This window comes from Carlito syrichta, unplaced genomic scaffold (genome assembly GCF_000164805.1).
Source record: "Carlito syrichta isolate Samal-C Ts95f unplaced genomic scaffold, Tarsius_syrichta-2.0.1 Scaffold317439, whole genome shotgun sequence".
Lineage (NCBI taxonomy): Eukaryota > Metazoa > Chordata > Mammalia > Primates > Tarsiidae > Carlito > Carlito syrichta.
Window position 1 is genome coordinate 69,702 of NW_007261535.1, and position 18,655 is coordinate 88,356.

Sequence of the window (18,655 nt, forward strand, 5' to 3'; positions counted from 1 at the left end):
GTGACAGAGTGAGACCTTGACTTAAATAAAAAAGGTGCCGGACTCAGTGGCTCAGCCTGTAATCCCACGCCTTTGGGAGGCTGAGGTGAGTAGATTGCCTGAGCCCGCAGGTTCGAGACCCACCTGGGCAGCGAGACCTCATCTCTACAATAAATCAAAAAATCAGCCAGGCATGGTAGCGCATGCCTGTAATTCCAGCTACTTGGAAGGCTGAGACGGAAGGATCATCGGAGCCCAGCAGGTCGAGGCTACGGTGGCCGGGAGCAGCCACTGCACTCCAGTCTGGGCGACAGAGTGAGACTTCAACTCAAATGAAAAGGTTTAAGCTCAATAACATTTAAGCCCAGGGATATAAGACAAGTGGTGACGCTTGGCAGGGAAGCTGGGCTGGGCATGAGTGTGGAGCCTTGCATTGTGCCCTGCGTTCCACACTCGAAAACAGACCACAGGAGAGTGGGGTTCAGCCAGGAAGGGGGCGGGGGCAGCTGTGGGTCAGCAAGAGGAAGAATGCAGGACCAGCTGTGCAAGCCTGGCCTGTGAACACGTTTCGACCTCGCAAGGGAAATGCTCCCACAGAGCAAGATTAAAAGTGAGTCTCAGCCGGGCTCGGTGGCTCAGCCTGTAATCCCGTGCCTTTGGGAGGTTGGGGTGAGTGGATTGCCTGAGCCCGCGGGTTCGAGACCCGCCTGGGCAGGCGAGACCTCATCTGTACAATAAATCAAAAAATTAGCTGGGCATGGTAGCGCGTGCCTGTAATTTCGGCTACTCAGAAAGCTGAGGCGGAAGGATCACCGGAGCCCAGCAGGTCGAGGCTGCGGTGGCCGGGAGTGGCCATTGCACTGCAGTCTGGGCGACAGAGTGAGACTCCAACTCAAAAAAAAAAAGTGAGTCTCCTGGAAACACAGTACAGTGAATGACTTGGGTCCTGCTTATATAGAGAGCTTGCCAGAAAGTCAGCACAGAACAAGAACAGACAGCTTCAGAGATTCAGGTGGCCAAGTGGCAGAAACACACAGTGAGAAGTTCACCAGAGGTGGTGACCCACACTTATGTCCCTGCTACACGGGGAGCCAAGGCGGGAGGATCACTTGAGCCCAGAGGGGTCAAGGCTATAGTAAGCTGTGAACACACCACTACACTCCAGCCTGGGCGACAGAGCCAGACCCTGTCTCTAAACAGTAAATATATAACCAATAGAATCCATTTTCTGTTTATACAATCACCAGGATTTGGGGTTTGTGTGTTTTTGTTTGGGTAGCGCTTGTAAGGTTTTTAGGTAACAGTATGGGAGCCCCTGGGGAAGGCAAGGTGGACTGGACATCTCACACTGCTGGGGAACTGACTTTACTCTCAGGGAAAATACTGGCTAGCTTACCAGGAACTTACAAATCCTCTCTCTTTTGACCCACTAATTCCATTTCTTAGGAATTTGCCCTAGAAAAGAACTAATGTCCACACAAACTTATATATAAAGGATTATTTTAATGTTGTTTGTGCTTTAAAAGTTAGACACAACTAGCAGTGTGGCAGCATTCGGGTTGTATAACAGGCAACAGCGAAGGACTACCGGCGGAAGACCTCAGCTTAGCGTATGATGACACCACACAGGTCCCTGTGTGCTTGGAGCGTGTATGCACTTGGGGCCATGCATCCAGGAAGTCGTAGCGGCCTGAGGGCTACTGGGGACGCACACGCTGGGTCCTGCAGGACGGGGAGCCAGGGGCTTTATTTTCTTATTTGTACTTTGGTGTATTTTCCAGAATGTTTACATGAACTTAAATGATTTTTAACTACTGAAAACAAATTTACAGGATCAACAAGCATCTTCATGTTAGGTAGGCTTTTTTATTTCCCATTTTCCTCTGGCTGTGATTAAAATTAAGCAACTCGGCCATTCGTGCTGGGCCATGGGTTGAGCAGCTTCTGTGTGGGCGTATTTGGATTTAGAGCATTTCTGAAGCAGGAGCATCTCCAAGGTGCCCCAGGCAGCGCCATGGGGCCCTGGCTGCCCTACTCACCCCGTGACAGCTTTTCCTGAATGTCCCTTCCCTTTGGTATCACTGCTTGAGGGGTTGAGGAGGTCTGGCTTCTCTGGACAGACTCCACTGTGGCCGGTCGTGTCAACCTACCACAGGGCCTGCTGCACCATCAGGGCCAGTCTCATGTGCACATTCGCCCTGCACTTGTGCAGGTTTCTCTGAGGGTGGGAGCAGGACCCTCCTGCCACCTGCTGTCCGGCCTGCCACCCTCCTTCTGGCAGGTCTCAGGCTGCAGTGAAGCCAGCCTCTGCAAACACACGCAGAGGACTAAGAAAATGTTGAAGACTTGGCTTTGTTAATTCACAAACTTTTTATTGCATTTGAAAGCAAAAGTAATCTCATTTATTTAATTTCATTCACATTTATTATGCACGTACTGTATGCCAGCATGAGAGACAGATTATCAGGCAAAGTGAACTCCACCCCCCAGACAGCATGACGGGAAGATGGGAGGGAGTCAGCAGCGTCCCAGGAGGATGACTGCTGCCTGGGCGAGGAGCATCGGGGGCCCTTGAGGAGGCTGTCCACAGTGCCAGCTCTGCCCGGCTCTCTGGCTGTCTGGTGTGGTGGTGGGTTTGTGGGTGGAACTAAGCCCCTCCGGCTCCCTCTGGGCCTGCGTTCTCCAGGCCTTCTCAGACACGCCAGATGCTGTGGCAGCATGGAAGACGTGGGTGCTAGTGTTTTTTTGATTGCAGCCGCCAGGCCGAGCCACCCAAGAAGGAGGCCGCGTCCACAGGGCCGCAAGTGAAGCGTGCTGACGAGTGGAAGGACCCGTGGCGCCGGTCCAAGTCGCCCAAGAAGAAACTCGGGGTGTCGGTGTCCCCTAGCCGGGCACGAAGGCGTCGGAAAACATCAGCCTCGTCAGCCTCTGCTTCCAATTCTTCCAGGTAGCCACCTCGCACAGAGGGGCGCGTGGCATGTGCCCAGGAATCTGGGCAGCTTGGCATCCCACTGACTTGGCCCATGCTGGGGCCACTCATGGGCAGGCTGGGGCTCTCCGCCAGACTGTTCTGCTGCGAATCCTTGCCTGGGGAAGAGTCGGGAGGACTCAGAGGTCCCTGTGTATTCAGCTGGGAGCGTCCACATGGCAGAGCTGGGCTCAGGCTCTTTCAGGCTCCGCCTGCTCCCAAACAGACAGGGCCAGCCAAGATGGCCTGGGCAAGCCACCAGCCACTGTGCCTGGCAACTCCTGGGGTCTACAGCCACGCTGGCAAGGTGCAGGCCATGACAGCCAGGCTTCACTCCCTGGGGGCTCAGCAGGCATGCAGGTGTCCGTGGGAGGTCAAGCTTCACAGGATGCAGATGGACAGGTGCACAGGAGCCCACACATGCATGCAGGGGTCAACACACACACCTGGCTCTGTCCACTCAGGCAGGGCTGCCTGTGGCAGTGGTGGGTGGCCCAGCACTTGAGCCTTGGTTTCTTTTTTTTTTTTAACTCCACCCTCCTCTCAAGCCTTGGTTTCTAAACACTATTCTCGACAGAGGGCTTGAACTGCAGTGTGTCTGTGAGTGTGGTCTGCATCTGTGTATGAGTCTGTACATCTCTGAGTATACCTGTGTGTCTAAGTGGGCCCAAGAGTGTGCCTGTGTGTGGAGACCATGCCCTCCACGTCTGCCCTGAGGAGGTGCAAGCCTGGCATGGCCATGTGGCCATCCACCCACTCACTCCCTCCCTGCTGCTGCCCAGGTCGTCCTCACAGTCCTCGTCCTACTCTGGCTCTGGCTCATCCCGTTCCCGGTCCCGGTCCTCATCCTACAGCTCCTACTCCAGCCGGTCTTCCAGACACAGCTCCTTCTCAGGCAGCCAATCCAGGTATGGCCCAGGGCCTGGGGGCAGGTGTGGGCGCCTCGTGTGCAGCTGAGTGGTGGCCAGCCTGTTGGCGGCGGCAGGTTTGTTTTGAAGGCTGTTCTTGGGGCTGTTTAGAAAAGTCTCGAGAAGCTGCATGTGTGAGGGTGAATTCTGAAGATTGCACATAGTGAGATGTCACATACTGTCAACCACGTGGAATACACACTTCATACATGGTCAGAAGTGGGGCCTGCGTGGCATGTGCTGACATCAGGCAAGGGCAGCACCAGCTCCAGCCACGTCCTTGGGGACCACACCACATACTGCGACCACAGGGTGAAGGACGCAAGTCACACTGAGTGTTTAGTGACCATGTGCCACTGGTGGCTGCCATGTCAAACAGCACAGTGGTAGGACGTTCCATCATCACAGAAAGTTCCAGAGGTTTCAGAAAGTTCCAGAGGTTACTTCCCCCCCATTGAAAAGACACTTTGTTTAGAATTTTAGACAATGCTTAGTTGTCATTTGGGCAGGAAAAATAATCATTGGTTAATGTAATTGAGTAGGAAATTCTACCAACACGCACAGAACACCATGCCCACCTCTCCTGCCATAGGACCCTTGCCAGTGTGGCCCCCCTGCCACTCTACCAGTGCGGGGATGCCCCTTGCTCGCTGCTCCTTTTCTCCTGTCGGGAGAGGAGTCTGCGCCAGAGGCAGGCTAGTGGGGGCCACATGCAGACCTGCCCTCAGCTTCTCCCGCCTGGACTCTACACCCCGCTGTCCCCATAGGCTCTGCTGGGCTGGCGGCAGCACAGTGTTCCAGGGAGGCAGGGCGGGTAGAAGCGTCTTCATCTCCGCTGCTGGGCAGAGGACCACACACAGCCCTCTGTGCCCACAGCTTCTGCAGCGGTACCCCAGATGCTGTTGTGGATAAAGCTGACCCCAGGCCACTTCTCCCACCCTGGGGCCCCTTCTGGCAGGCACCGTGGTCTCAGGGCGCAGTGGGAGAGGGCCAGAGAACGGCAGTGGGACTGTGCTGCCGTCCCTGCCACTGAGGAGATCCTGTCCCCTCCCTTCCTGCACACCGGGTGCCGTGGCCTCCCTGGAGTCTTCCCCAGGGCCCGCTGGTAGGCACCAATGGCTCTTAAGCACTCTGTTCAACTCCCATCTTGTGTGTTTAGCAAATGCCAGAACAGTCTGGAACTGGCTTTAAATCCAGGGCAGATCTGGTGGTGTGTTCCGGATGTGAGGCGGGTCCTTGTGGTTGTGGGCCAGCTAGCCGGGGAAGGACCTGCTCAGCCGGGACCTCTCACACTGCTCTTCCCTCTCCAGGTCCCGGTCCTTCTCCTCGTCCCCGTCCCCATCCCCGACACCTTCTCCACACAGACCTTCCATCAGAACCAAGGGGGAGCCGGCCCCGCCGCCTGGGAAGGCTGGGTAAGTCCTGGGGAGCCCCCATGGTGGGCAGGCAGGTATCCGTGACCGGATGGGTCTCCAAAGGCCATTCGCCTCCTCCCTCAGCCACTCATATCAGGAGGCTGGCAGGGGCTGGAAGGCCTCAGGCACAGCTCTGGTCTGACCCGAGGCCTGCTGTGGCACCCTCCTGCAGAACAGGGCCCACGCTTCGCCTCAGGCACCAGGGTCAGTGTCAGACACACCGCTCCCGTCAGCTGCTTGGGGCTGGAAGGCCCTTGGCTATCTCAAACTTGAGGACTTGCACAAGCCCCTCGACTGCCAGCACTTCTTGCTGTTCCCAGAGCTGGACACGTTGTTCCCACTTCACTTCCCACTTCACACCGTGACTAGAGATAGCCCAGAGGGTGGAAGGGTCTACTTCTTGATCTTGGGGAGGCCTCAGGGTCAGTGGCCACCAGACCCACCCTCCTGGTATGCTCTAGGGACAAGGCAGCCTCACACCTTGGTGCTGTTTGGTACAGCCTGCTATGGGCCGGTCTTTGACCTCGTGTCTGTTACTCATGTAGCAGGAAACACCTGGGCTGGAATGGTTACACTCTTTAGGGCTCCATCCTTCACTGACAGGCTCTAAAAGTTTAGAAAGTCTTCTGTGGCTCACTGTGAGAGACAGGTGGCCGTGTAAGGAGCGCATGTGCGTGTGCATGTCCCTGCCGACCGAGGAGCATGTTTGTATGCATGTCCTCACCAGCCTGAGGAGCCCGTGCACAGATCCTTGCTGCGGCTCTACAGCTGGGTCTCGTGGCCTTGGGCATGGGCACCATGGCTCTGAGACTCACCCTCACCGAAGCCCTTTCTGTGTCTCCGGCTGATGTCCTTGTGCTGCCTGTGGCCTCTGCCATGTGGCTCAGTGGCCTGGAGTGGCAGGTCACCAAGAGGGCAGGGGCGTTTCCCAGGCTGGCCCAATGCAGGGCCAGCTTCCTTCCCACAGGCACCTGTGTTCCTGTGAGGGCTGGTGCACAGTGCAGGGCCACCCCAGCGAGTGCAAGGGCCCACACAGGCCTAGGAATGTGCCTTTCCAGTAAGGCATGACTGGCCTGGGTGCACCAAAGGAGCAGACCCGAAGGGGATGCCTGGCCTGGCTCTCTAGGGTCTTCTGATCTTCCTTACTGTCCTATGGCACCGTCAGCTCCTGCCTTCAAGGGGGAGGCAGAGAATGACACTGGGTGGTCTCAAAGACCCTGAGCCCTCCCATAACTCTTGAGTGAGATGCGGTGTCCAGGCGTGAGTGCTGTGAAGCTGGCCACGCCATCCCACGTGGGTGTGTTCAGAGGGGACATCGGCCTATGCCCAGGCCCTTGCCCCTCCCTGCCCGAGCCTTCCTGTCCCACAGAGAGAAGGCTGTGAAGAAACTGGCCCTGCCTCCAGCCACACCCCAAGCCACCAAAGCCACTGTCCCCGCCCCTGAGCCTGCCAAGCCTGGAGACCCTCGGGAGGCCAGAAGGAAGGAGCGGCAGGCCCGGACGCCTCCCAGGAGGTGAGGTGCTGGCCCTCGGTGGCCCTTGGGCACTCTGGTCCCTGGTGCTGCTGCAGCGCAAATGCTGACGACATCCAGAGTGCTAGGCCCAGGGCTACAGGGAAAGGCCAGGGGAAGTGGTGGCCTGCCCTCCTAGAGCATTGTGGAGGGAGGACGCTGGGGTCGTGTGCTAGGCCCCGCATGGGCCTCCCCCCACGCGATGCCTGCCCCAGGGAGGCCGACTGGAGGGAAGAGAGGCCCCGTGCTTGCCCCGAGGGTGCATCCCCAAGGGTTGGCTCTCCTTCTGGGAAAAAGTGCCTCAAAGTAAGTCTCGCGGCAGCAAGTGCCCTGCATAGTGACCTCTCGTGCGGGCTGTGTGGAGCCCGCCCAACCTCGCCCCTTTGTGTTTTACAGACGCACCCTGAGTGGCAGCGGCTCTGGCTCCAGCTACAGCGGCTCTAGTTCCCGGTCCAGGTCAGCAGCCCCATCGGGCCATGGGTCCCAGCAGACCAGCTTGGGGTTCCCCAACACCCAAGTCCCTGGGAGGCGGGAGGCCGCTTGACTGGTACAGGCTAACTGGAGCTCAGGCAGGGGTTCCCGCAGGGCTCCACACCGGCAGGTCAGGAGGGGCCTGCATGGGCTGGCAGCTGCCAGGTGGAAGCCAGAGGCTGGGCCCGCCCTGCAGAGGTGCCAGCCTAAGGGGCAGGTCAGGAAAGCGCAAGGTGCTGCAGGCTTGTGTCTCTCTCACACCAACTGGCCGCTGGTTGACACGTTGCCCAGTCTTTTCTTTTTTTTTTTTAATTCTTTTGAATTGGGGTGTCACTTTGTCCCCTAGGCTGTAGTGCAGTGGCCAGATCACAGCTCACTGCCGCCTCGACCTCCTGGGACCAGGCAGGCAATCCTCCCACTTCAGCCTCCTGAGAAGCTGAGACTGTAGGCACTACCATGCCAACTAGTATTTTTTTTGAGTTTTTGCAGAGACAAGGTGTCACTCACTATACTGCCCAGGCTTATCTCAAACTCCCCGGCTCAGTTGATCTTCCCATCTCAGCATCCCAGAGTGCTTAGATTACAGGCATGACCTACCGTGCCCAGCCAGAGGAACACATGGTTGTCTCATCCGCCCCCTTCCCTGCTCCGGTGCCTGCAGCCTTGGGAAACGCCATTGTGTTTTCTCCAGGAACAGACAGCTGGGCGGTGCTGAGACCTGTCCCTAGGGACACAGATCTGTGAGCTCACGTCAGCCACACCTCCTCGGCCTCCTGTGCTGACAGGAGTGCTGCATCTCTTGTGGCGTTTAGACTTCCCTGGGGCTAAAGCTGGGGTCTTGTCGCACGTGTGTAGCCAGGGAGGCTTCCATTTGAGTCCCGTCCTTCCAGACAGATAGGCTGGCCTCCGTAGTGAAACCAGGCCTCCATCCGGCAGCGAAAACTTCCTAACTGAAACTCATGTTTGCTGGGAGCTTGATCCATAGAGGGAAATGGAGGCGGAGGTGGGAGTGTGCCATGGCGAGACATGCTTGTGCCTACAGGTCCCTGAGCGTGAGCAGCGTGTCCTCGGTGTCCAGCGCCTCGTCCAGCAGCAGCTCTGCACACAGCGTGGACTCGGAGGACATGTACGCGGACCTGGCCAGCCCTGTGTCCTCAGCCAGCTCACGGTCCCCAACCCCGGCCCAGACCAAGAAGGAAAAAGGTGCGTGGGGCCCTGGGGTCCTGTCGGCACAGACGGCGCCTGGCTGCTGCCCAGCCGCAGGGACCGTCAGCACCCCGTGACCGCGGGCGTATCTGGCAGGAAAAGCGAAGAAGGACGACGGCATGAAGGAGGAGAAGCGGAAGAGGGACTCAACCACGCAGCCGCCTCGACCTGCCAAGCCCCCAGCTGGTGGGAAGTCCTCCCAGCAGGCCCCCACGCCCCAGCAGGCGCCCCCTGGGCAGCCGCAGGGCACATTCGTCGCCCACAAGGAGATCAAGCTGACGCTACTGAACAAGGTGAGGGGCCCTGCCAGTGGTGCCCCAATAAGCAGCAGCCACCCCTAAGCCCCAGGCCCTCCTGATTCCAGGCCAGCCTGGGTATGTCAGGAGCGCACAAGAGCCGGGCAGCACGAACATCCCCTGCCTGAGGACAACGTGTCGTACCTGTGGTCCCCAGGCCTTAGCACCAGGCAGGACCTTGGACCTCGTTCCCCATACCTGGCCGCAGATGTCCTAGGTCTGCACAGGTGGCTGCCAGGGCGAGAGGCCTGGCCTGCTGTGGTCCCCATTCTCCTAGAGCGACCTCCCGGGAGCAAAATGGCCCCAAATGCCCAGAGCTGGTGCCCTCTGCCGGGTTGTGGGGTCATGCAGTGGGCTGCCATGGTGGCAGCAGGCCATTAATGTGACCTCGGATGCGAGGACAAGGGGGTCAGCTCTGCCCCACCCCGTGCTGCCATCCTGACCAGCCTCTCTCGATTGTCCCAGGCGGCTGACAAGGGAAGCAGGAAGCGCTACGAGCCGGCAGACAAGGATAGGGCGAGCCCGCCGCCAGCCAAGCGGACCAACCTGTCTCCAGACCGAGGTAAGCTCCAGGGCTGGGGACGGTGGGGCAGAGCCACCAGCTGCTCCCAGCACCCCATGTGCTTTGAACTCGGGGGACTCTAAGAGCTGTCAACATGGCATTTGAAACCAGAGCTAAGGCTGGGCTCAGGGGTTCAGCCTGTAATCCCAGCACTTTGGGAGGAGGAGGCGAGTGGATTACCTTAGTCCACGGGTTTGAGACCAGCCCGGGCAACTTGGTGAGACCTCATCTCTATAATTAAAAAAAAAATTAGCCAGACATGGTAGCGCTACGTGGTAGTAGTTCTGGATACTTAGAAGACTGAGGTGGAAGGATCATTGGAGCTCAGCAGGTCAATGCTGTGGTGACCGTGAGTGTGCCACTGTACTCCAGCCTGGGCAACGGGGTAAGACTCCAACTAAAAAAAAAAAAATCAGAACTGAAATTTTTCCCTTTATGTTAAAATAGCAGTAATACACCACTTATAACGCAAATACCACTTGTAACAAAAAATAACTTTTTTTTCTTTTATGAAGACAATGAGAAAAATAACTTTTCTAAAACAAATGAGCGAACCTGACATTGGCTCTTCTGTTTGCAAATCTCTCTATTGCTCGGCTGATGGGACAGCTGGACTCCTGTCCTGTCACCTCTGAAATCCCCCAGGCTCCTGAGGACTGGGCAGCAGGACAGTGGCATGTCACTGTCTGACCACATAGATCCAAGCTGTCCCGGACCCCAGCCCAAGAGCCCTGGTGCAGATGAAAAGATGGGGCTTTCCTGGTTGGCTTTGATGGGCAGAGCCCACCCTGGGGCCCCCTTCCTGAAACAGGCACTGGGCTGCACTCCTGGGGCTGCACTCCTGGGGCTGCCTCGCTGGTGCCAGCGGGCTCCTCTGCCCTTAGTCGCTCACCAGCCCATGCCCACGCTGGGCAGCCCCCTGGCCCCGCCAGGCTCCCCTGTGCCCAGGGAGCCACACCTCTCCCGGCTGGTGACTAGGCACTCCTGACCTGGGTGTTCCATGTTCTGCACCCACGTGGCCTGCGTGCTGTGTGTCTCCAACCGTAGACGGGCGTTCTGTCGGGCAGTAGGGGAAGGCTGGGAGCCAGACTCCGCCCAGTCAGCTGTCTCCTATCTGCCTGCCTCCCTCTCCTTCACAGAGGTGCGGGCGTGTCGAATGCCTCACACGATTTCCACCAGGCAGCCGTAAGGCCCTGCGCTGCCATCCGTGTAACCTGTGGTCTTTCTGCATCCTTGTCCCCAGGTTCTCGGGACCGGAAGTCGGGTGGAAGACTGGGTTCCCCAAAGCCAGAACGGCAGAGAGGCCAGAACTCTAAAGCCCCAGCAGCCCTATCAGACAGGTGAGTCCAGTCCGAGCCTTGGCACACCGGGGGGCTGAGCTGAGACTTGGCTCCCCTCAGGGTGGTCCAGGCTCATGGTGTCTTCCTGGCCCAGCAGCAGGCTCACTCTGTACAGGGCAGAGACACTCAGCTCTTGGGGCCTCATGGGGCTCTCCCAGGTTCTCATCATGACACCACTTCACCTCCCCATGGAGGAGGCAGGGCTAACAGGGGAAGGAAGGACAAGGGAAAGCCTGGGCACGCAGGGGTCCTGGGGTCCCCTTAGAGGTCGGAAGACGAGCAGGAGAGACCGGTGGATTCCAGCCCGGCCCTCCCATCTCTGTTCTGGGGTGGGGCAGGGGTGCAGCATGCAGAGCGCCCTTGCTGTCCTGCCGCTGCCCCACGTCCTGGGCTCATGGTCTTCCCGCCTCCTCCAGGAAGCGCCAGTTGTCTCCGCAGGCCAGGAGCTCCAGCAGGGTCACCAGCGTGCCAGGCAAGGCCGCAGAACCTGGCACCGGCGCCAAGTCGGGAAAGGCCAGCACACTGTCGCGGCGTGAAGAGCTGCTGAAGCAGCTGAAGGCCGTGGAGGATGCCATTGCGCGTAAGCGCGCCAAGATCCCCGGGAAGGCCTAGCCACAGCCTCCGGCAGGGTAAGCGCAGCCACTCGGATTTTGCAGTTCACGTCTTATTTTGGCTGTGATTCTTTTTAAAAATTAAAAAAGAAAAAAGTTTCTCAGCTGGAAGGAAGCCACGCTCGAGCAATGAGGACGCTGCCCCAGCCTCCCTCCCCGGGCAGATGTCCCGCCAGATAGACGGACAGGCGGACGGCGAATCGAGTGGTGGGGCTCGTGTAATTGACGACTGGCCTCCCTCTGCCCGCCATCTCTTCGCCCCCGGCCAGGCCCCGGAGCCCTACTGTGCCCTGTCAGCGGCGCAGCTCCGGCCTCCTTGCTGTGTGCAAGAGAAGACTTGGTGACCACCTGCCACCACCACCACCTCGCCACCCAGGATCAGAAATATATATATATTCCTGACTCAAGTCTGACCAGGAAAACTTTCCTGTCTTTTATTTTAAGCATCAAATTGTTTTAGTTGATTTAAAAAGAAAAAAATACAAAAAAGACCAAAAAAAGGCCAAGGGTGTTGTTGGGGCGTCTGTCTAATGTGGAGGGTCTTTTTTGAGGGGTCTCCTAAAATAAAATATTTTGATAAGCAGCTGTCCTTCTGCTAGTGTGTGCTGGGTGGGCCCTCTGCCCTCACAGCCCGGCTGCCTCGGTGTCTCCCATGGGCCTGGCATTTGGGAGCCTGGCTGCCTCGGTGTCCCTTGTGGGCCCTGGAATTTGGGAGCCCGACTGCCTCAGTTTCCCCCACCATGGGCCCAGTATTTGAGGACCTGGCTGATGGGGCAAGGATGCACAGCGTTCGGAGGGTGAGCTGTGCCTGGGCCCAAAGCAAGGACCCCACCCCTGCAGAACACTGCCTCAGTTTCCCCACTGTGGGGTTGAACTGACACACCCTGCTGTCTCTGAGGTCGTGTGGACTTGCTTGGGACGTGGGCTGGTGCCCACTTTCCCAGCAGGGACCCTGGGCTGGGCAGGGGCCTAGGGCCTCTGACCCAAAGTTGAGTGCAGGATAGAGCCCTGCTGGGTCTAGGACTCACAGGTGGGACCACACGGCTGGGTGGGTCACCGTGTCCCCATGGGACCCTGAAGCCATGACCTTCAGGCCTCCCAGCTCTTGAGCCAGGCCCTTCCCGCAGAGGGAGTCAGATCGGCATGTGCCCAGCCCGCCATGTCCTCCAGGCCTGACCGCAGATGCCCAAAATCCCACTCAGCAGTGCCACTGCCTCCTGACACCAGGCAGGCCAGAGGAGGCCATGACCAGGCTGATGCTCTGGCGTGACCTGTGTCCGTCGCTTCTCTAAGGCTGAGTGTCGAACACGTGGGCGAGGAGCCGGGAGTGCAGGCCCAGTGACAGCTTGCATTTTCCATCCACGCCCCACCCGCAGCACAGGCCATGCGACCGGGTTGCGCCACTGTGGCCTGGATCGTGCGTGTGAGCAATTTGTTGAGGCTTGTCTGACTGGCCACCAGGTCAAGGCCAGTGCAGAGGGACTGCCCAGTCTCTGAACGGGGTGTCCTTTGAGGACACAGAACCGGAATCCAGGATGCCAAGGGCTGCTGATGACACGGAGCTCACGCCCTAGCCCTGGTCCCTGGAGCCAGCACCACAGGGACGGCTCTGGCTAGGCCAGCAGCTGGGACCAGGCGAGACCCCACCCCTGAGTTTTAACGGTTAGCTGGCAGCCCTGACCCAGCCATCCCCTCTGGCCTTGTTCTCAGTGACGGTCTCTCAGTTTAATAGAACACCCTGGCTGGGCCCCCCAGAAGGGAAGGCCATATTGCGCACCGCGGCCTCCGTGGACAGGGACACTGCAAGTCAGCCAGCCAGTCCTCTCCCCCAGGCCTGGAAGCGGGTGCGTGGGATGACCCTGGTGCCTGAAAATGAGGCTGGTGGGATTCCGAGCCATGCACCTGCCAACCACCCCCACAGCCACGCAGTATCCATGCACTCACCACTCGAGCCCAGGCCTGAGCAGCCCACGGACAGGGCTGAGGCCAGGGCCACCGCGTGAGGGGATGACACAGGGTGGGAGTAGGCTAGAGTGGGTGCTGCCACCCCCATGTGTGGGACTCCTGCCCTCCAGGGCCACCTAGCCATGCCTGACGTGTCACGGACACGCAGCTTGAGGGGCATTGTCCAGGCACCATCTCCCTCCAGCCCGAAGGGGGCAGAGTGCTGCACCCACTTCCTTACGGGCATAGGCCCATGCCCAGCGGGTGGCGGCGGGGCTCCCGGTCCGGGCCTGTGTCTGGGGACGTCACCGTGCTTCTGCCCTCCTACCCTGGTCTTGCTGCCTCTCACCCACCTGCCAGTCCTTCCTTTCCGCATCCACCCATGGGGGCTGGGGGCATGGCTGTCTGGGGGCGGGCCGGGTGTGGTTTGGGAGCCAGCCCGTCTGGGCCACCACCTCTGGGCTGCCCTCCAGCCTTCCTCCTGCCGCCTTTCCAGTCTTGCCCAACTGGGGACTTCTGTGCTTGCCTCAGCCTCCCCCAGGAGCGCAGCACCACCCGGCCTCCCAGCCTCTGGCCCGCACCCCCTACCTGTCCCATCCCTGGAGACAGGGACAGATGTCAGGACGCTGCAGACAGCACTGGGCACCACTCAGCAGCTGTTCAAACAGACAGAAAATGCCGGAACTGGCCCCAGGGTGTGGGAGCGGGGGCATCAGAGGCCAGAGGTCTCGAGGACACAGGCCTGGCGCCTGATGTTTCCACTGCCACGCTTTCGACCCCAGTACAGACTGGGACAGGGCAGGAGCCCCTGGCAGGTCTATCCGGGCCAGGACAGCCCTGGAGGTGATGTGTGAGCTCCCTCCTGCCAGGATGAGGTGGGGTCTGACTCTAGGGTGGGTGGGAAGCTCAGGCGAGGGGTCCCAGGACCTGGGCCCCTCCGGCCGCCCCACTCATTCACTCGTCTGCACTTGCTGACATTGCCCTGACCTGGTCCTGCCTAGGGAGCTACGTGTGGACCACGTGCCTGGGGCGGGGCGCACTTGGGCCAGGGGCCTCCTTCCCTGTTTTTCTCCACACTCCCTCGGGCTCCTCCTCCTCCCCCTCTTCTCCCTCTCCCTCCTCTCTCTTTCCAGGAACGCAGGGTACAGTTGAGCGGGTAGTTTACTGCACAACAGTCCCAGCTGAGGACGGGAAGGGACATGAGCCTGTCCTTCCCACCCACGCTATGCGCTGGCATCTTTCTCCAGCTCTGCACAAAGACCCCTGTGGACCTCAATGTTCGCCGTTCTGTCCCCAAATCTGTCCCCTCTCCCCCTGGGACGCCCCGCTCGTCCTCACTGCTTCACCCCAGGACTCTCCCCTGACTCTGAAGGGGAGGCAGAAAGGCTCAAGACCACAGGGCAGAGGACTGGGCTGAATGGAGAAACGGAGCCCCCCCGCCCCCGGCCGCCCTGATCCCAGACCCTCCTGCAGGGCTGGGTGGGGACGGCAGTATGGCGTGAGTGTAGGGGGAGGTCAGGCCTCAGCAGGCCGGGTAAGGCGACCCTGGTGTTGGCGTGAAACACCCTGGCCCAGCAGCAGACCCCTGGTGCACTTTGAAAGGGGCTTCCCGGCTGGTGGCTGTCTTGGCAGAAGGGCCGGGGGTTGCATGGCACGTCTCAGCCCCCGGGAGCCCCCAAGAGGCCAAGCAGGCCCCTTCCTCCTCAGGCTGTGCTCAGAGGGCAGAGATTGAGCGGTGGGGGCGGGGAGGGTGTGTGGGTTCTGTCCCCAGGACAACTGCCGCGGGGGCCCTGGAGAAAAGACAACCAAACGCGACGCGATGGACCCGGCGCTACTCAGACCCCCACAGCAGGTGACGCTGGGCCATCCACATCGTCCTCCTCCCCGCAGTGTTTCTGAAGCACACCCACGTCCCGTGTCCCATGTCCTGCACCGCACCCCAGCCCCTGACCTCAAGGCTCCCACGCCACCCACTGTGGTGCCTGTCACAGGGAGCACCTTGCAGAGAGGGAGGGTCTTCCCCTCACCTGAGCTAGCCCTGGCGGGGGGTCCATACCATCAGAGGGTGCGGTGGGTTCAGCTGTGTCCCCCAAAAGTTCTGTCCACATCCCGACCCACCTGCGAATGTGCCCTTATTTGGAAATAGGGCCTTTGCTTCAATGTAATTGGTGGCTCGCGGCTGTCTTCCCAGCACTTTGGGAGGCTGAGGCAGGAGGATCGCTTGAGGGCAGGAGTCCCGAGACCCGCCTGGGCAGCTCAGCAAGACCCCATTTCTATTAAAAATAACAACAGGGAGGGAGGGGCCTCAAGGATCCCAGGCAAGGTCATCCTGGATTAAGGCGGCCCGTGTCCTGCAGGTCAAGTATCCAGGCTCTGAATCGCCACACGTAGATCCGTAGAGCCGCAGATCCGCGTGGCTATGGAGGCGGAGGCTGGGGCGGTGCAGCCACGGATCGCAGAGCCACCAGAAGCAGGAGCAAGGCCTGGGGCGGTCCCCTCAGTCCCCAGGAGCCTGCCCTCGTGGGCACCTTGATCCCGGCCTTCTGAGAGTCGGGTGCAGACACTTCGGCGTTGTCAAGCCCCCCCACTGCCTGAGGTGTCTTGTTAGTCCTAGGAAACTGATACAGATAGTGACCTCCTCGCCACAGGAGGTATGCCAGCAGGGAGTGGGTGGCTGGAAAGCTGGCTCCTTCTTGGCACCATCCCACCCACATGCTGACTTCAGCCCAGACTTTGGCTTCCAGGGTCCCCCGGGAAGAATCTGGGCCCCACGTGAGTCTCTGCAGGGCTGCGATGGGCACTGCAGGAGGATTCAGAGTGTCTGTCCATCCTCATGCCTCCCAGACTGCTGGCCGCGCTCGGCCTCCCTTACCCACGGAGGCCAGAGCCACGCAGCCACCCGGAGAGGTGCTGGAGGGCTGAGGCTCCGTGCCCAGCAGCTGGGGAAGGGGTGGAGGCTGGCGGCCCCTCCTCCCACCGCCCATCTGAGGGGACAGGGCAGATAGACCCTGGTCCTGGAGGGTGGTCAGTGCCCAGGACCCCAGAGGGCTCTCCCGGGGGAACCCCCAGCCCCCACGTTCAGACCATCCGGGCTCTGGTTTCCCGCCAGCTCTTTCTTGGGTAAACAAAGGCACCCCCAGCCCCCTGCAGCATTGGGGGGGCCACGGCAGGCTCCTGGGCCTCCTTACATCAACTGGTCTGGCTCCACCCTCCCACGGCATCCGCGGTTCTGGCCTCCTCTTCCTTAGACGTGTCAGCCTGAGAGTTCGGTGAAGCCACGAGGCCAACACCTGACCGGGTCACCCCACCTGAGCTGGAGGGGCTCATGACCCTCCCTGCTCTCAGCATCCGAGCTGAAAATCGGACCAATCTCCATGGCCTCCGTGGAGGGCAGAGGGACTGGCCAGGTGGAGGGCCGCGGGTTGTAGCATGAGCACCTCAGGGACCAGGTCACGGGGTCCAGGCACAAGTCCTGCAGGCAGAGCCAAAGATGTCCATCGCTGACGGCAGAGGACTCTCCGCAGAAGAATCCAGAACATCAGGCAAGGCTGGGCCCGGCTCCAGGCAAGATCTTGGGCTGGGTGGGGACCCGGAGGGAGAGTAAGAGGGAGCTCACACCTGTCTGTGCCGTGAGGTCACGGGCGGCTGGGGAGGGGGTAAGAGGGAGCCCCACGTGTCAGTCCATGAGGTCGTGGGTGGCCGGGAGCGGGTAGGCGGGGGCCCATGCGTGTCTGTGCCGCGAGGTCGTGGGCAGCCCGAGGGGTAAGAGGAGGCCCACACACGTCAGTCCAGAGGTCGCGTGCGGGCAGGGCAACAGGAGGGGGCCCACGCGTGTCTGTGCTGTGAGGTCGCGGGCGGCTGGGGCCGCAGGAGGAAGAGCCATGCTGGGCACTTCCCAGGAGGAAGCGCTGTGGATTTTCCCCGGGTGTGGCTGGGGTATAAGAGCGGCTGCCGCCAGGTCCCAGCCAGGTGCTCCTGGGGACTCTGCTGGGTGTGCAGGCCATGCCCACTCTGCCTGCCGCTGCCGCCACCATGCTGGTGAGCCCGTGGACGCGGCGGCTGCCAGGGAGGCCTCAGGCCCCGAGCCCCAGGACGAGGGTGTGGGATGGGGTCCGGGAACCCCCACATCTGGGGGAGGAGCCCTGACAGGCTGGGGGCAGCCTCTCGGAGCCTGTTTTCCCATGTGCAGGGGGAGGGCTGAGCCCCATCTCTCCCCTGGGAACGGGCAAGCCAGGTGGAAGTGAGGTGCCCCTTCCCCGGCACCCCCTGACGTGTACCTTTTCCTCCAGCTCCTCCCCAGCCTCCTGCTTCTTGCCTGGCTGTCCATCAGCCTGGCCCACCATGGGACCCCACGCTGCTACTCGGCGGAAGAGCTGCCCCTCGGCCAGCCCCCCCCACACCTGCTGGCTCGAGGCGCCAAGTGGGAGCAGGCCTTGCCTGTAGCCCTGGTGTCCAGCCTGGAGGCAGGAGACCACAGGCGGCGGCACGAGGGACCCCCGGCTGGGACCCAGTGCCCAGTGCTGCGGCCTGAGGAGGTGCTGGAGGCGGACACCCACCAGCGCTCCATCTCGCCCTGGAGATACCGGTGAGGGCCAGAGGTGGGGTCACCATCCCAACCTCCCGTCCATGCAGCCCGCTGGCCGGAAGCTGGCTCCCTCTTGGCACTGTCTCCGCCCGCATGCTGTCCCCAGATCTCAGCCTGGACCTTGGCTACCGGGTCCCCTGGGAAGAGTCTGGCTGGCTGGAGTCCCCACAGGGCTGGGGCCAGGCCTGGGGGCCTCCTGTCCCTGCTTCTTGAGCATCACCCTTTGTTGAGCACCTGCTGCATGCCGCACGCTCTGTTGCGACACTGCTCTCCTTGTCGCCAGCTGTCCTCAGCCCTCACTCAATGAGGGGGCAGCCCTGAGAGCTTGGGGGCGGGGAAAGGGCACAGCCAGGGAGGGAAGGAGGGCATGGGGAGGAGAGGGAGCGGGAGACGGAAGGAGCGGGGTGGGGACGGAGTCGGGCGGGGCTGGCCCAGACCCTGACCCGCCTCGCTCGCAGCGTGGACACGGACGAAGCGCGCTTCCCGCAGAAGCTGGCGGTGGCCGAGTGCCTGTGCCGGGGCTGCATCGACGCGCGCACGGGCCGCGAGACGCCGGCGCTGAGCTCGGTGCGGCTGCGCCAGAGCCTGCTGGTGCTGCGGCGCCAGCCCTGCTCGCGGCTCGGCACGGGCTCCCCCACACCAGGCGCCTTCGCCTTCCACGCCGAGTTCATCCGCGTGCCCGTGGGCTGCACCTGCGTGCTGCCCCGCTCGGTGCGGTGACCCCTGCTGGCTCAGAGGGCGTGGGGCCTCGCCACCCCCGTGGGACGGCCACCCGCCTCCACCTCGGCCGTTCACAGAAGGGGGGCAGCTCCCTCCTCTAGAACTTTTAAGGGGGCCAAAGGGGGTGATGGCATCCCCCA

The 18,655-nt window shown here is 60.8% G+C and overlaps 2 protein-coding genes across 2 annotated transcripts in view; both read left to right on the forward strand.

Annotated features, from left to right (window-relative positions):
- ZC3H18 (zinc finger CCCH-type containing 18) overlaps positions 1–11,851 on the forward strand; it is a 65,450-nt gene extending 53,599 nt beyond the window's left edge. Inside the window, exons 10-19 of the mRNA XM_021707406.1 lie at positions 2,735–2,926; positions 3,730–3,855; positions 5,166–5,270; positions 6,640–6,783; positions 7,177–7,236; positions 8,294–8,454; positions 8,554–8,750; positions 9,219–9,315; positions 10,559–10,655; positions 11,072–11,851. Of these exons, the coding sequence (XP_021563081.1) occupies positions 2,735–2,926; positions 3,730–3,855; positions 5,166–5,270; positions 6,640–6,783; positions 7,177–7,236; positions 8,294–8,454; positions 8,554–8,750; positions 9,219–9,315; positions 10,559–10,655; positions 11,072–11,267 (1,375 nt within the window). The 3' untranslated portion in view covers positions 11,268–11,851. The remainder of the gene's footprint in view (positions 1–2,734; positions 2,927–3,729; positions 3,856–5,165; positions 5,271–6,639; positions 6,784–7,176; positions 7,237–8,293; positions 8,455–8,553; positions 8,751–9,218; positions 9,316–10,558; positions 10,656–11,071) is intronic.
- Positions 11,852–17,212: 5,361 nt separating this feature from the next.
- Positions 17,213–18,515, forward strand: IL17C (interleukin 17C). Its single transcript, XM_021707399.1, has 3 exons — positions 17,213–17,248; positions 17,500–17,795; positions 18,254–18,515. The coding sequence occupies exons 1-3, from the start codon at positions 17,213–17,215 to the stop codon at positions 18,513–18,515; spliced, it is 594 nt and encodes a 197-aa protein (XP_021563074.1).
- Positions 18,516–18,655: the final 140 nt, after the last annotated feature.